At 42.2% G+C, this 17,612-nt stretch overlaps 2 protein-coding genes across 4 annotated transcripts in view; one reads left to right on the plus strand and one right to left on the minus strand.

Moving 5' to 3' along the window:
- Positions 1-950, minus strand: part of RO60 (Ro60, Y RNA binding protein) — a 31,493-nt gene extending 30,543 nt beyond the window's left edge. Inside the window, exon 1 of the mRNA XM_027564413.1 lies at positions 614-950. The gene's annotated coding sequence lies outside the window, so the exon portion shown is untranslated. The remainder of the gene's footprint in view (positions 1-613) is intronic.
- The window catches only part of UCHL5 (ubiquitin C-terminal hydrolase L5), a 41,679-nt gene continuing 24,985 nt past the window's right edge, over positions 919-17,612 (plus strand). For 2 of the 3 annotated variants that reach the window (XM_027564415.1, XM_027564416.1), the window contains exons 1-3: positions 919-1,227; positions 11,593-11,656; positions 12,622-12,727. In XM_027564415.1, the coding sequence (XP_027420216.1) occupies positions 1,152-1,227; positions 11,593-11,656; positions 12,622-12,727 (246 nt within the window). In that variant the 5' untranslated portion in view covers positions 919-1,151. Of the gene's footprint in view, positions 1,228-11,592; positions 11,657-12,621; positions 12,728-14,910; positions 15,038-17,612 lie in introns of all 3 variants that reach the window. The other variant, XM_027564417.1, reaches the window with a different exon arrangement.

The raw sequence follows: 17,612 nt of genomic DNA on the forward strand, positions 1-17,612 counted from the left end.
GGGCTGTTTCGTGATTTAGTGAAGACAGCCATTTTTGGTCCAACGCATCTTTTAGTCTTAGGACCATTATACATGTTTTCAGATTTAAGACACTATATTTTTCAACCTCCTGTGCCTTGGAGGCATCGCACAGCACTTGTCTATCACCCCCCGATGGACGACAGGACGGATTCTTCTCCTCTCCCTCGTCATTCCCTCCAGCACAAACTCGTCCTGGGTCTTCTCACAAAGATCCTTCTCCTCAAAGCCTGCAGGCTGGGCAACGCCTCTCGGCGCAGCAGCGGCGGGAGGAGGAAGGAGGAGGAGGAAGAAAGCGGGTCCTCGGGACGTCGGTCGGCAGGAAGCTCCGCAAGCAGCACCGGGAGGGGTCCCGGTCTTCCGGAAGGGTCCGGGCCAGCGAGGAGGCTCAAGGAGCAGCCGGTTCCGCTCCCCCCACCCCCGAGACGGGCAGAGCCCCGAGGAAAGGCGGGAGGAAGTCTGATCCGGCCGCGGAGATGCGGGGCGAGAGCCACGAAGGACCGGCCGGACCCTGCGCGTCCCCCCAACCCCGCCCCCCGCGCCGCTCAGACCGCACAAAGGGCCGCAGCCACCCGGCCGCCCGTGGTTCCCTCACCTGTGCCCGGCGGCCAAGCCTCCAAAGCCGCCGCGCCACCGGGAGAAGTGCTGCGCGGCAACGCGCCGCCACCGTAAGACGACGACGCACAGCGGCCTGACGCGCGACGACTGCTCTGGGGCCGCCGCCGGGGCCTCGGGGTTCGGCTCCCGGGCGCGAGCCCCGCCCCCCGGCCGCGTCCCGCCCCGCCCCTGCCCCAGACCGGCGAGGGGCCCGGATGTTCTCTCCTCAGGGGCCCCAGGCCCCGCCCTGTCTCGGATTTTGCCCAGACCGCCCGCCCCCTACCCCTTCCGAATCCGCTCCTGGTCCAGCGCGACCCAGGGAGAGTCTCGCCCTCTCTCGGGTGGCTAGAGCGTCCGCCCGCGCTCTGTCGCGCTCCAGGTGACGGCGCCGCGGAGGCTGTCGGGAAGTAGGCGGGGTGACGTGTGGTGGACGAGCCCGCGGCGGGTTTGCCGAGCTCAGTGCCCGGCGGTGGCAGGAGCGAGGGCCGGGGGCGCCCGGAGCCGGAGGTGGAGCGGGGCGGCGCGCGGCCGGGGCCATGACGGGCAATGCCGGGGAGTGGTGCCTCATGGAGAGCGACCCCGGGGTCTTCACCGAGCTCATTAAAGGATTTGGTGAGAGCCAAGGGGGCCGTCCTGGGCCGGTGGCGGGTTACGGGAGGAGGCCGGAGCTGGTCACGAGCGCTTCTCTGCGGCTCCGGCCGCCTGGCGTCTGAAAGGAGGCGACTCCCGAATCCTGAAGTCGGGGAGAGGCGGGGGAAAGGCAGGGCTTCAGTCCCGGCAAGTCGCGTTTCCGTGGCGATCTGAGAGCCACCTCTCAGGGACAAGAACGTGTCCCCGGGATTCGACGCTCCAGGACTGGGTTCGCTGGCCCGAACCCTCCGCCCCGGCCGCCACTTTACGACTTGGAAGTCTCCTGTTTCCACCCCCGGCGCCCCCATCCCAGGCAGGTGTGTCCAGGTGTGCGTGTGAAGACATCGGTCCTGCAAAAAAAGTCAGGTGTGCCTTGTCGAGGGTTGGGTGTCCAGGGCCCCAGGCTGCCTGGGAACCTGACATCCGAGTCATTCGAAGCAGAGCTCGTTGAGTGTGTGTGATCAGCCCTGCGGCCGTCCGCGCGGGCTGGCTACACGGGACGCGCGGGCCACCTTGCTCGTTCTGCTCGCTTGTGGCTTCCGGGAAAGTGTGCATTCTCCAGCGAGTGTTCTAGAGACCACATGCTTGTCTCTTAATTGCTTTCTGACTCTATTCCTTGTCTGTGGTCCCAAGTAACCAACGTATTCGACTTGGTGGCCTCTCTGCCCTTCTTGTCCCCTGTTCTCTACTTTGGCAGTAAGTTTATTTTTATCTGTTACATTTTTTCAGGTATTATTCATTTTAGCTACTATGTTATTAAAACCTGTACTGAAGGTAGAAATTCAACATTGATATGTATACTGTTTGTCGTGCGTCCACGCTCAGTCGCTTCAGTTGTGTCTGACTCTTTGTGACCACATGGACTGTAGCCTGCCAGGCTCCTCTGTCCATGGGATTCTCCAGGCTGGGATACTGGAGTGGGTTGCCATGCCCTTCTCCAGGGGATCTTCCCGATCCAGGAATTGAACCTGTATCTCTTCTGTCTACTGCATTGCAGGCAGGTTCTTTTCCCACTGAGCCACCAGGAAGCCCACTGTTGTACATAGCTATTTGAAATACCATTTATCACTCATATTTTGTTTACGTACTGTATATCTCAGACACATAGGTAGGGTTTCAGTATTTTTAGTGTGAATAAAGCAGGGCTGCTGTTCTGAAGAACTGACAAGCAATATATAATATGGCATGTTAACTGCTGCCTTAGAGTATTTACACACAAGTCCTGGAAGAACACAGGCAGAAGGAAAGGCATAAACAGTAGTGATATTAAAGTATATGACTTAGGGAACAGCTGCTCAGTCCTGTCCATTAGCTTAGTTCTTTACCAGTAGCGCCACCTGAGAAGCCCAGGGAAGGGGCTGGGGAAGTGACTAAAACAGTGTAACAGATTAGAGGAGTATTTGAATCCCAAACTGAAAAGATAAACTGAGGCCCAATTGTGTGCCGTGCTGTGTTGTGTGGATTGGCCTGTGATCCCCAGCGACTTAACTGTCAGATATTTCAATGCTGAAATGACATTTTTATAATTGAAAAACATTTACTTCATGTAGTGTGCAGTACACTGGAATGGAATGAAGTGAGAGACTAGATAACTCTTAAGATGGTCAGAATCTGAGAAGATTAGCTCAATATGAAGTAGTGATTTGGAGAGGAGGTAGTCAATAATTTTGGCTTTAAGTCCACAGGACAGTTAACTGGTGGGATAAAGGGGGAAAGGTGATAATGACTTTAGTCTCTAGCTTCAGTTCAGTTCAGTCTCTCAGTCGTGTCCGACTCTTTGCGACCCGATGAACCACAGCACGCCAGGCCTCCCTGTCCATCACCAACTCCTGGAGTTTACCCAAACCTATGTCCATTGAGTCGGTGATGCCATCCAGCCATCTTATCCTCTGTTGTCCCCTTCTCCTCCTGCCCTCAATCTAGCTTAGGAGACTGGTGAAGTAAAAGAGAAGAGTAGGCGTAATGGACCAGGAAATAGGTTCAACTTTGGACATACACTGAATTTGAAATGTGCACACGTTTAACCATGAAGTTTTACCTTCAAAACCTTAACTATTATGACATGTTAAAGTTAACCTTAAAAAATGTTGTACCAGGCAAATTTGCTTATTTTAAAGTTAGTTCATTCTATTAACAGCTGTTGCTTCACTTTCATATGTGCAGAAAGCTTGGAATTGAAAGTGATTTAAAAGTCATGTATAAGAGACTGATACGGAACCGCACCTCCTGTACCTGCACTTGTGAAAAGTGAATCGATATGATTGGCTCAATTAGCAGGAGACCTTTGCCAAAAGTTAAATGATGGAAGTTGTACATCATTATCAGCTGCTTCAAAGAGACAAAAGTTTATTTCTGTCTTTTTTTTTTTTTCCTCATTCACGTCACAGATTTAAAAATGCTTTTGGAAGTTTATTCTTTCAAAAGTGAAACATCTTATTGTTTTATAGGTGCTACTGTAGTTTTAAGTTTCTTCACTGAAGGGGAAATTATTTGTGAGTTCAGTGATTATATAATTAAAAATTCTGGTGGAATATAACATCAGGGTAAACAAAGTTCTGTGTTAAGAAACTGATGGAGCAGAACTATATTTTTAATTGATACAGTGCATACATGATTAATAAATTGAGTAAAACAAACTATGATAGTCTACCAATTAAAAATAGAAGCTGTAAATTTCTGCTTCTAGCCAAGATAGAGTATCAGGGACTGGATTTAGTATAGCAAATCAGTGACCGCAGCTTTCCCTTCAATAAACTAGAAAAGGAAGGGCAGATAAAAGGAAATAATAGAGATCAGGGTTGAAGTTAGTAAAATAGAAAAGAGAAGAATAGTGGAGAAAGTCATTGAAACCAAAAGCTGTTGTCTCAAAGATCAGTAAAATGGATAAACCTCTAGTCAGACTGATCAGAAGAAAGGAGAGGAGAAAAATGACAAATATCCAGGAATAAGAGAAATGACATCATTACAGATTCTATAGATATTAGAAGGATAAGTGAATTTTCTAATAAATATTTATGCAAATAAATTTGACAATTTAGCTGACGTGTACAAATTTCTTTAGACACAAATTACCAAACTCAAGAAGTAGTTGATAAACAGTATAGCCTTATGTGTTTTAAAAAAATTGAAATTGTAATTTAAAATTTTCCCACAAGGAAAACTCTAGCCAAAATGTCATCACTAGTAAATTCTTGCAAATATTTAAGGAATAAGTAATACCATTTCTACACAGGCTTCTCCAAAGACATTGGAGAAGAAGTACTCCTCATCTCATTTTATGAGGGTCAGCATTAATTTTAACACCCAAACCAGACAAAGACATTGTAAGAAAAGGAAATTGCAGACCCATATCTATTGTCAACATAGAAACAAACATTCTAACCAAAATGTTAGCAAATCAAATCCAATAATATATTAAATAGTATGTCATGAATGAGAGGGGTTTATCCCAGGAATTCAGGGTTGGTTTAACATTTGGGATTCAATGTAATTCACCATATTAAATAAGAAAAACCATATGATTAGATTATCTCAATAATTGCAAAAGACATTGGACAAAAATCCAGCATCTGTTAAGAATTACAGAGTGTTAGGTTTTAGCCTACTTGCCAGCCAACAAATGAGCCTGCCACTATTTTATAGATGCTGGTAGACAGCTTCAACTTTAGAGGTAAATAATAGTATCACTCACGGCACGGTAGTCAGCAGGAGATTCATGTTTGCATTGGTGTCCTTATCCTCTGAGTCCATAGGAGTGAAGGTAACGCCACAGGCACGAATTTCTGTCAGAGCTGAGGAACCTCTTACCTTTGAGAGCCTCAGCTTTAGAGTCTGCTTGCAAACTTGCTCAACCTTTGACTCTAGGGAGATGATATTATAGACAGCAGATCAGTCTTCTCTCTGTCCCACACAGGGAGATACTATCCCTGATCTTCAAGTCTGTTTACTATTTTGACATTCTTGAAAAGACAGTTCTAAACGAACCTCACAATTTCTCTCAGAAGACAAGCAGTAACAGGAGAAACTGATTGAGAATTGTCTCCCAATAAAATCGATTCTTTATTACTGTACCAAATATTCCATTCTGTCAGCTACTTTGATTAATCTGACTGGACCTGCAGGACTGGTATCAAATCTGTTTATCCCTTGGGGTGTTTATGTTAGGAAGCCAGGTGACTTCCTCAAGTTTTTGTATTGGCCTTTCCTCTTGGCTTAAGGCATTAAATCAGGCATAACAGTATGTATTAGTGATCACACAGACCCTACCTGGGTCTGCAGGGAACAAGTCTAAAACAATTCCATCATCTACAACTCTGGCCCGTGAGTTGAGGCATTTCTGAGGGATTCAGGGCCAGTGTGGTGTTTCCTTTACATGGAGGTCTATTTCAAACACTCATAAGGTGCACGTCTGTTATTGTGGGGAGAGAGGTGAGTTAATGCCTGGCATTTACACAAGAAATAAAAGAACAGTTGAGTGTGCATGTGATACACTTGGAAGTGAGTGTCGACTCCAGTCTTTGGGACCTCCAAAAAGGCACCTTCTTATGAGTGAAAGTGAAAGTTGCTCAGTTGTGTCCAACTCTTTGCGACACCATGGACTGTACAGTCTGGAATTCTCTAGGACACAGTACTGGAGTGGGTAGCCTTTCCCTTCTCCAGGGGATCTTCCCAACCCAGGGATTGAGCCCAGATCTCCTGAATTGCAGGCAGATTCTTTACCAGCTGAGCCACAAGGGAAGCCCAAAAATACTGGAGTAGTAGCCTATCCCTTCTCCAGCAGATCTTCCCCACCCAGGAATCGAACGAGGGCCTCCTGCATTGCAGGTAGATTCTTTACCAACTGAGCTACCAGAGGGATATACGTTAATAGTGCCTCCAACTAAGGGCTCCTTGTTCATTTTTAATAACTGAGTTTAGTCGTTTTTGGAGAGATTGCCTAAGAGTTGACCATGTAGTTTTTCCTATTTTGTCACATCACCAGTTGAATGGCATTTGTCTGTGCCGTGTAATAACTGAAAATATGGTTGGGAAAGATATCTGGGGCTGTTTTTTGTGGGAGGTGCAGAAGCTGGCACCATGCCTGCTGCTTCTGGTGGAGCTGTTTATACGGTCATGGGGCTGGCAATCAATGTGTCCAAGCTGTTTGTTGAAAGATACCATCCCTAGCAGTCAATTAAATTTAAGTCACTGATAGTGGCTTAGTGTTAAAGAATCCACCTGCTAATTCAGGTGACACAAGAGATTCTGGTTCAATCCCTGGGTAGAGAAGATGCCTCAAAGTAGGAAATGGCAACCCACTCCAGTATTCTTACCTGGGAAATCCCTTGGACAGAGAAGCCTGGCAGGCTACAGTTCATGGGGTCACGAAGAGACACAACTGACCACCCACAACATTTTGGGAGTGCCTGCCCGAGTATTTTTCTTGGGGAGAAAGACTCCAGGTATGTTGTTAAGAAAATTATTTTTAGAATTAGTTTCTCAATAGAGCTATTTTATGGAGCCACCAGCACTATAGTACAAATGTGTTTGTCAATATATAAATATTTTTAAACAGTTTAATGAATTAATTTAATTAAAATTTAATGTTTTATTAAGTAAAATCAATTCGGTAAAAGCTGTGTTCTGGTTTGAATGGCAGATTATTTGGTTATCCTATTTAAGGCCCAGGATAGCTGTTTTTTAGTTTTTTCTGACCTGCAGTGGTAGTCTGCTACCTCTTAACTTGCAGAGCGCAGCCCCTGTACCTTTCATATGCAAAGTCTGCAGACTGCATAGTCTCTGAGTCATATATATTTGTTTCCTACGAGGTCGAAGTTCTTGTATGTGTCTGTGTGTGCTCATTGTGTCCCACTCTTTGCCACCCCATGGACTGTAGCCCACCAGGCTTCTCTGTCCGTGGGATTGTTCAGGCAAGAATAGTGGAGTGGTTTGCCATTTCCTTCTCCAGGGGATCTTCCCGACCTGGGGATCGAACCCATGTCTCTTGCATCTCCTGCACTTGCAGGTGGATTCTTTACTGCTGAGCCATTGGGAAGCTTTTAAACATTGGTAAAGTAGTTTATTATTTTCTGTCCTTGTTAGGGCCTAATACCATGCTTGGCATATATTTTCAACCTGTGTTTGGTTGAATCACGCATACAGAACCTATGGATACAGAGTGCTGAATGTATTTGTTAAATACCAGCAATTCATTAACTTTTTAAAGCTCAACTCCCACTCAACATTTTACTTAATAAATATTAGAGAAGTCAGCATGGTGATACTTTGTGCTTGGTATTTGAGAATGTATACCTCACTAGAGAATTTTGTGGATTAGATGAAGCAGGTAGTATTCTCGTTTTAAACTTGAGGAAAGTGAGGCTTAAAGACATTTTCTTGCTAAAGGCAAAGAACTTAAAGGCATTGCTAGGATTACAACCCAGGCCTCTTGAATCACTGCTTATTTTTATTTCCATTATAACCTGCATTACTTGCAATTGAATGTACATAAAGGGATTATTGGCCTTCCCTGGTGGCTCAGATGGTAAAGAATCTACCTGCAGTGCAGGAGACCCGGGTTTGATCTCTGACTTGGGAAGATCCCCTGGAGAAGGGAATGGAAACCCACTGCAGTACTCTTGCCAGGAGAATTTAATGGACAGAGGAGCCTTTGGGCTACAGTCTATGGGGATGCAAAGAGTTGGACACGACTGAGCAACTAACACTTATACTTTTTCACAAGGGGATTATTCAGTTCAGTTCAGTTCAGTCGCTCAGTCGTGTCCGACTCTTTGCAACCCCATGAATTTTAGCACGCCAGGCCTCTCTGTCCATCACCAGCTCCCAGAGTTCACGCAAACTCACATCCATCGAGTCAGTGATGCCATCCAGCCATCTCATCCTCTGTTGTCCCCTTCTCCTCCTGCCCCCAGTCCCTCCCAGCATCAGAGTCTTTTCCAATGAGTCAACTCTTCACATGAGGTGGCCAAAGTATTGGAGTTTCAGCTTTAGCATTATTCCTTCCAAAGAACACCCAGGGCTGATCTCCTTTAGAATGATCTCCTTGCAGTCCAAGGGACTCTCAAGAGTCTTCTCCAACACCACAGTTCAAAAGCATCAATTCTTCAGTGCTCAGCTTTCTTCACAGTCCCACTCTCACAACCATACATGACTACTGGAAAAACCATAGCCTTGACTAGATGGACCTTTGTTGGTCTAGATATGCTATCTAGGTTGGTCATAACTTTCCTTCCAAGGAGTAAGCGTCTTTTAATTTCATGGCTGCAATCACCATCTGCAGTGATTTTGGAGCCCCCAAAAATAAAGTTTGACACTGTTTCCAGTGTTTCCCCATCTATTTCCCATGAAGTGATGGGACCAGATGCCATGATCTCAGTTTTCTGAATGTTGAGCTTTAAGCCAACTTTTTGACTCTCATCTTTCACTTTCATCAAGAGGCTTTTTAGTTCCTCTTCACTTTCTGCCATAAGGGTGGTGTCATCTGCAAAGCTGAGGTTATTGATATTTCTCAAAGCAATCTTGATTCCAGCTTGTACTTCTTCCAGCCCAGCGTTTCTCATGATGTACTCTGCATATAAGTTAAATAAGCAGGGTGACAGTATACAGCCTCGACGTACTCCTTTTCCTATTTGGAACCAGTCTGTTGTTCCATGTCCAGTTCTAACTGTTGCTTCCTGACGTGCATATAGGTTTCTCAAGAGGCAGGTCAGGTGGTCTGGTATTCCCATCTCTTTCAGAATTTTCCACAGTTTATTGTGATCCACACAGTCAAAGGCTTTGGCATAGTCAATAAAGCAGAAATAGATGTTTTTCTGGAACTCTCTTGCTTTTTCCATGATCCAGCGGACGTTGGCAATATTAGATAGATTAGAAACATCTATCTCCTTATACATCAAGTTGAGTACTGTGTTTTCCTTTTACAAAGATGTATATGTGTCTAATATAAGGTTATTTAAACAGTGCCACTACTTGAAATTATACCTTTGCAAAAGATTTTGGGACTCTTAATTCAGTGACTTTTGTCGTTGTGGGTTTTTATGTGATATGTGCAATGTTTTAATGTTTGGTCTTTTTACGGTAGATTTCCAATAGCATAACCAGTGTTAACAGTTGCATCAGTGCCCTTTTGTGCCCTTTCTTGATACTCGTATAATTATAGGTTCAGTTTCGTAAGGTTTTTATTCCCCCAGCTTAATTATGTGGACATTTAGCAACCTGTTATACACATGTGGGTTGTTTCTAGTTCTCCTCTATTACAAATAACATAGGGCTTCCCTGGTAGCTCAGCTGGTAAAGAGTCCACCTGCAATGCAGGAGACCCTGGTTTGATTCTGGGGTCAGGAAGGTCCCCTGGAGAAGGGATAGGCTACCCACTCCAATAATCTTGCCTGGAGAATCCCTGTGGAAGAGGAGCCTAGTGGACTACAGTCCATGGGGTCACAAAGAGTCGGACACAACAGAGTGACTAAGCACACACACAAATAACATAGTAACTCTCCTCGTACCTGTAACTTTAATACCTGAGTGGGTGCTAATAGATATTTGCTGAACAGAGCAAATTGTGGTAGTAAATGGTATAAATGCCCAAAGTCACAGAGTTGGTTGGTCATTGGTTCAATTTTTTTTTTTTAAATCACTCATTTTTGCAGTTGGTCTAAAGGCTGCTCCAGCTCTGACTGGAAAATAATCTGGAGTATTAGAAAAATGCCCAGACTTTGGAACCAGACATGTTTTAATTAATTTTTTGGCATATGTTAGTTATAGTGATTTTAGGCGAGACACCTACTATCCCTAAGCCTCTTTCACGTAATACTTGCTTTGTAGGAGTTAGGGGAAATCCATTTAAAGCACTATACCCATTGAAGTTACTGGTAAATATGACTGTTTTTTTGTTTTTGTTTTTTTTCTCTTGTGATAATACTACTACCTGACATTTAGTGAACCCTAAAAGTGTGTGAAAGTGTTAGTTACTCAGTCGTGTCTGACTGTGACCCCATGGACTGTAAGCCCACCAGGCTCCTCTGTCCCTGGAATTCTCCAGGCAAGAATACTGGAGCAGGTTGCCATTTCCTTCTCCATAAAGTGTGTGAAGGCACTGCATTGAATGTATGTCATTCATAATAAATTATCTTATGAGATAATAAATAATCTCCTTTATTCCTCACAACAGCTCTGTGAGTATGGGGAGCGAGAAGTCAATGGTAGTGGAGGCAGGGTTCAGACCCTGGCAGTTTGGAGGCCACGTTTTAACCATTACCACGATATGAACTGCTAGAGCTGGAGTCTCCACCTTGTCCTCTTGCCTTGTCTGGATTAGACACTTTGGGTTTGATAATTCATTTTGTTTTGACACTTTGGGCCAGGTAATTATTTGTTTTTGGGTGCTATCCCCTGCATTGTAGGATGTTCAGTATCTCTGGCTTCTACCTCCTAGATGCTGCCCGGCCCCCCCAAGTGGCAATAGTGGCAGTAACAATGTCTTCAGACGTTTGCAGTGTTCTGTGAGGGAGAGGGGATTATCTTGGTTGAGAACCACTGGGGGACTCTGATGTAGTTGACATTAAATTAAAACTTTAATTTGTATAGTATAAAATTTTAATTTGTATAGTAATTTGTATTTTAAAATGTATTGGAATTTTGGAAAGGGATCAGAACTGAATACGTGATCTGAAAGTCACTGTTAAGTGGTAGTTACATATTACCACTTTATGGATCGAGTGGACAGTAAGGAAGAAAGAGGGCCGCGGGCAGAATTGTGGAAACTTAGCACTGGCAATGGCACCCCACTCCAGTACTTTTGCCTAGAAAATCCCATGGACGGAGGAGCCTGGTGGGCTGCAGTCCATGGGGTCGCTAGAGTTGGACATGACTGAGCGACTTCACTTTCACTTTTCACTTTCATGCTTTGGAGAAGGAAATGGCAACCCACTCCAGTGTTCTTGCCTGGAGAATCCCAGGGACAGGGAAGCCTGGTGGGCTGCCGTCTATGGGGTTGCACAGAGTCGGACACGACTGAAGCGACTTAGCAGCAGCAGCAGCTGAGTGAAGAGGGTGGATGAAGAGGAGCCAGAGATAGAGAGAGACTGAGAAGGGACAGTCAGGGGTGGTGCTTCAGTGAAAATAAATGGGGAAAGTTTTTAAAGTTGTCAAAGTAATATACTCCCTTTGTAATAATTAGAAAATAGTAAAGAAAGGGCTGGGACTTGACTGAACTTGATCAGTTTTACCATTTTCATTTGTCATGTCGTATTGCACCTAAATGTACATTTTTTTCCGTTGGTATTTTATTTAATGGTGAAGGGAAAAATGCATTGTTTTGTCTTCTGAAGAAATAATTTCTTATTTCAGGTTGCCGAGGTGCCCAAGTAGAAGAAATATGGAGTTTAGAGCCCGAGAATTTTGAAAAATTAAAGTAAGTATATTTTAAATTGTTAAAAATATGTCTGTACTTAAGCAAACTTAAGCACATTGTCTCCTTTATTTTTTCAACTGTGTAAAGGGCTTCCCTCATAGCTCAGTTGGTAAAGAATCCTGTAATGCAGGAGACCCTGGTTTGATTCCTGGGTCAGGAAGATCCCCTGGAGAAGGGATAGGCTACCCACTCCAGTATTCTTAGGCTTCCCTTGTGGCTCAGCTGGTAAAGAATCCTCCTGCAATGTAGGAGACCTGGGTTCCATCCCTGGGTTGGGAAGATCCACTGGATCCCCCTGCAGTAGTAGCCTTATCTTGGGCAACATTCTAATAACTATGAGTAGCAGCGCTGCTGCTGCTAAGGTCACTTCAGTCATGTCCGACTCTGTGCGACCCCATAGATGGCAGCCCACCAGGCTCCCCCCTCCCTGGGATTCTCCAGGCAAGAACACTGGAGTGGGTTGCCTTTTCCTTCTCCAATGCAGGAAAGTGAAAAGTGAAAGTGAAGTCGTTCAGTCATGTCCAATTCTTAGTGACCGCATGGACTACAGCCTACCAGGCTCCTCCGTCCGTGGGATTTTCCAGGCAAGAGTACTGGAGTGGGATGCCATTGCCATCTCCTGTGAGTAGCAATAGAAATCGTAAAAAATTTTCTCAGTTTACTTCATTTGCACTATATTTCTTAAGTAAATGTCTAAAACTTAATATATTGACAACGTTTTATAGGAAGTAAAGAATCTTCCTGCAATGCGGGAGACCTGGCTTTGATCCCTGGGTTGGGAAGATCCCCTGGAGGAGGGCATGGCAACCCACTCCAGGATTCTTGCCTGGAGAATCCCCATGGACAGAGGAACCTGGCAGGCTACAGTCTATGGGGTCACAAAGAGTTGGACATGACTGAGTGACTAAACACAGCACATATAGGAAGCAGGGTTTGGTGTCACTAATTTTTATTTTATTTTGTAGGCCAGTTCATGGGTTGATTTTTCTTTTCAAGTGGCAACCAGGAGAAGAACCAGCAGGCTCTGTGGTTCAGGACTCCAGACTGGACACAATCTTTTTTGCCAAGCAGGTATGGTCCTTGGACACTCTGAAGTCTCAAGAGCGATGCTTTTTATAAACAGGATTGTTTTCCACCTGTGTGTCTCTAGTGTAGCAGTTCTCAAGTTTCTTGGTCTTAGGATTCCTTAACATTCTTAAAATTATTGAGATCCCCAAAGATCTTCTTTATTTGAATTTTATTTATTAATATTTATCATTTAGATATTAAACTGAGACATTTAAAGTATTTATTAATTGATTTAAAAGAGTAAATTCTGTAAATGATAACATTTTTAAAATAAAACATATGTATATTTACCAAAGCAAAAGAGTAGTGAAAAGACTGCATTGCTTTACATTTTTGTAAACCTTTTTAATGTCTGGGTTAATAGCACACAACTGGCTTCTCCTATCAGCTTTATTCAGTCTATTGCAATATTTTTGTTTTGTCTTGTTTTCAGTTGAAATATATGAAGAAAATTTAGTCTCACACATGTATATAGTTGAGCAGGGAGGAGTATGTTCATTTCTTTTCTAGGAAATTATGGATGTTCTTTGATATCATATCAAAACTCCAAAAATGTTTCTCTTCTAAAGATTGGTTACAATGTGAAATCTGAACTCATATTAGTAAACTTTGTACTTCGTTTTATTAAAATCCTCAGGTTTATCTTGCTCTTCAAAAGGATCTTTTACTCATGCAGCATCTGATAACATTGTGCGTTGGTCATTTTGAAAATTTACCAACTGATTTTGATTTTGTAAATGTTAGTATATATGATTATACACATTATAACAAGTCACATTTATTAATATCATCATCTGTATAGTCAGAAAAATTGTTAAGTATCATGAAACTTTTAAACTCACAGTGGTAGATCTAAGTCTTAGAAAATTCTAATTTTCACTTTGAAGTTCACATTTTATCAAGGATACCAAATATTATCAGGTGTTTTCCTTGAAGTGACAGACTCAATTCACACATTTCAAGAAAGTATCTGCCAGATACAGTCTGAACAACTGTATTTATCTGCCATATGTCCTTTCAGGTAAAAACGACGTTCCTGGAGAAAAGTTAGCTGACAGTTCCAACAGTAGCAAGGGTGCCTTTCTGGAATTGACCGGCGTATTTTGGTTTACAGTAGAAGTGCTTTATTTGTATTTCCTGTTTCACTCAGCAAATATTAAAGAATTGTACTCTGAGGTCAAAATGAAATAAAAATAATTTTTATTGCTTCATCAAAGACGTTCTTCAGTAAAAACTGGTTTTTGTTTAGCTAGTTTTTAGAATTATACCTATGTGTCAGTGAAAGAATTTAGTGCCACTGCCTAAGTATGTGAATAAAATAGCTGCAGTGTTACCCACGATTGCTTTTGTGCTGCAGTGCAAATATGAAAGCAGGGGAAAACCAAAGACTGTCCTAGAATTATAATGGAGACAATTTTGAGCTCACAAATCCCTTGCAAATGGTCTTAGGAGTTCCCAGGGGTCCATGTATCCCGTTTTGAGAACTGCAGTTCTAATGTATACAATAAACATTTAAGCAACATTATTAGATGCCTACATATTTTAGAATCCATTGTTTGGAAAAGCTGAAAAAGAGAATGCTGAAAGAGGCTTGATTAATATATAAAATCTAAGCTAAAGATGATTACATTTGCTTGAAAATAGCACTTCTTTCTAAGACTCAAAAGATTAAGATAAACTGTTAAATCTTTAGAAAGGTGGAAACAATAAAACTGCTAATTCTCATTACTGCCCTTTTAACCAAACGTTTCCTGTTCCAGTTAGTAACTTGTTTCTCTTTTTCCTTTTCTTTTCTTACTTCTTTGTTTTCCTACCAACTTTTAAGAACGGAGTGTTTTTAGAGAAATTAGAATTTTCTTGCTTTACCAAGGATTAGAAAAACATTTTATCGTATAGTTAAAGTACTTAAGTTATAGAAACATCATGATGAGTGAATATACACCTGTGTCTATTAACCCCTCCCAACAGTTTGACTCATTCATTTAATCATCAAATAGTTGCTGAGCACTTCCTTTGTGCTGGACTTTATTTTAGATGCTAGGGGTATAATGGTGGGTAAGACAGGCATGTCTCTTTGATTTGTTATTACTGTCATGATAACAGTACCAATGGAAGCCAATATTTACCATTCCTGTTGTGTGCCAGATATTGTGCTTTAGACTATATTATTTATTTAATCCTTGCAGCAGCCCTGTGAGGTTGTTATCCTCATTTCACAGATGAAGAAATTGAGGCCTAGAAAAATTTACTTGGCTGAGGTCCCACAACTAGTACATGGTGGATCCAGAATTTAAACCCAGGTCTAAAGCCCAGGTTTGTGGTTTCACATTCTGTACTACCTCCCACATTTTCTATCCATCTGTTGACACATTCTTATTGTCATTTTTTTTAACTGAAGTTGGACTGTTGTGCAAAATATTTTGCTTCTTTTTTACTTAAAATTTGATTTTGTTCCATTTCAGTGCACATAACAGTATTAGATAACATATTGAAGGTTTATTAGGTACTTATATATATCTTATTTTTTATTACTAATTTACTTGTAGTAACTGATCCTCACAACAACCCTGTGTGGTTTTATAGCTTCCTCGTTATTTCACACATGTGGAAACTGAGTCCCAGAGAGATTAAGAAACTTGCCCAAGTTATGTGGCTAGTCAGTGGCAGAGCTGGGTACAAACCGAGGCATTGCTACGTTGAAGTCCATCCCATATCACACCACCACTTCTTTTAAAAGCATAGATCAGTCAGTTCAGTCGCTCAGTCGTGTCCGACTCTTTGCGACCCCATGGACTGCAGCATGCTAGGCTTCCCTGTCCATCACCAACTCCCGGAGTTTACGCAAACTCATGTCCATTGAGTCGGTGATACATCCAGCCATCTCATCCTCTGTCGTCCTTAGTATAAGTATCCTGTAATTTTTTAACTCACTTCTTAAGGATAAACATTTTGAGATTCTTCTCATGTAATGCAAATAATCCATTTATGAGTTGTAATATTTTGTATTTATATAAGTACCATTGTACTACAATAATTATAATAATATAATTATAATCATAATGTGTTATATTCTAGATAGTACAGAAGAAGTAGGGAACAGATAGTTTCACCCTTCAGGTGATTTTTCTAATTTTTAAGAACATTTTTGTTATTTTTTAAACGTATATGAGACTCTATACCCATTATACAAAAATGTAAGCATAACGGTTGTATGATGTAGAAAGTAAAGACCCTTAAAATCCCTACTCCAGAGATAACCACTTAGAACAATTTATATTTTTCAAGATGTTTTTCTGTGTGTGTCTATTTAATTATATTTCTTCCATACTAAATTGTAAACCCAGGAGTCAGGTATTTTGTTTTCACGTATACTTCCTGGCATGTGGTCAGTATCCACTAAATGTAGAAAGAACATTATAATTAAAGAGCACAGGAATTCACTAACACTAAAACACTAATGATGTCTGACTTATAGAAGCCTGGGTGTTTTTTTTAAGGTATAAGAAAGCCCTCTATAAAGAAAAAAAATGTTACTAGAGTATGAATTTATACTTTCTGGAGTTCTGTGATATTTTTCTAGTTCTGTATTGCATTTCTACCTTACTATAATTTAATGTTTTATTTGTATTACATTATTACTGCCATGTTTACTAATATTCCAGATTAGTGATTTCCTAATTATGTCATATATTTTATTCTGTACTGTGCCAACAGTTCCTGGTCAGTAACTCAACTTTAATATCAGTTCCTTTAGGGTATGTATCCTGTGAGCCTGTGTTGGAACTTTCATAGTATATATTACCTAATATATAATCCTTGGGTCTAGGCTTCACGAGCTTATAGTAATGATTTCTAATCTGGACTCTGAGGAATATTTTCAGACATTTAAAAAATTTAATTAAAATTGTGTCTATTTGTGATAAGGTCACATAGATTAAATATATAGTTATTTCCGTATGGAATCACATCAATTTAGAGAATGTAACTGCCTGTTTTACGCTAATCATATGGTGTAATTGGAAGTATGCAGGTGTGGGGGTCATTGATTAGCAAAATATTAAGAAAAGAAATTGTCTTCTGGTAATGATAATTTGTGTTTAAGGATCCAGGAATGACCTTTTTGGTAATGCTTCTCTGCGAAACATTGTTGTCTTGCTACTGTTTCACCGATGAGAAGCTGAGGTCTGTTTGATGTATTGTTAAGGTCATGCTGTGATGGTATTGGGTGTGTGTGTGACTCCGCCTGTTCAGTCTTTCAGGAAAGATCGGTTGTGTGTCTGCAGTGTGCCAGACACTGTGACAGGTGCTTGGGAGACAAGCAATAGTCAGGATCCCTGCCCTCGAAGGTGTTTAGAGTTTAGTGGAGGAGATTATTTAAGCAGTGAAATGAAAAACTATAGTGGAAATAAATGCTGCATGGAGTGAGCCATCTTGTGAAGTTTGAAAATAATCTATTAAGAGTACACTCACTTTGGACACTAACTGCAGGGTTTTGGGTCTTCAGTCCACCTTCCCTTCTGACTCTTGCAAGTTTGGGGAGTCCCCAAACCCATCCTCAGGTTCTGTAGTTTGTTAGAGTCATAGACCTCACCATAAGCTGTGTATTAAACTATGTTTCAGTCACATGATGACTTTATTACAGTGAGAGGACACATTAAACTCAGCCATGTGAAGAGACACGTGGGTCAGAGGCCAGGAGCGTTCTCTGTACACTGCTTCTGGTTGTCTTCTCCCAGGGGAGTCACAGACAGCACCAACTTCACTGGCAGTGATTGTGACAAAGTGCACAGTGTTCAGACCATCTCAACTGATTCCTGGGATCCAGTGTTTACTGGCCCTCAGTCTCCAGCCACATGAAGGCTGAGCTGTTGATCCAGAACCCACCCCG

The sequence above is a fragment of the Bos indicus x Bos taurus genome, chromosome 16, assembly GCF_003369695.1.
Source record: "Bos indicus x Bos taurus breed Angus x Brahman F1 hybrid chromosome 16, Bos_hybrid_MaternalHap_v2.0, whole genome shotgun sequence".
Taxonomy (NCBI): Eukaryota; Metazoa; Chordata; class Mammalia; order Artiodactyla; family Bovidae; genus Bos; species Bos indicus x Bos taurus.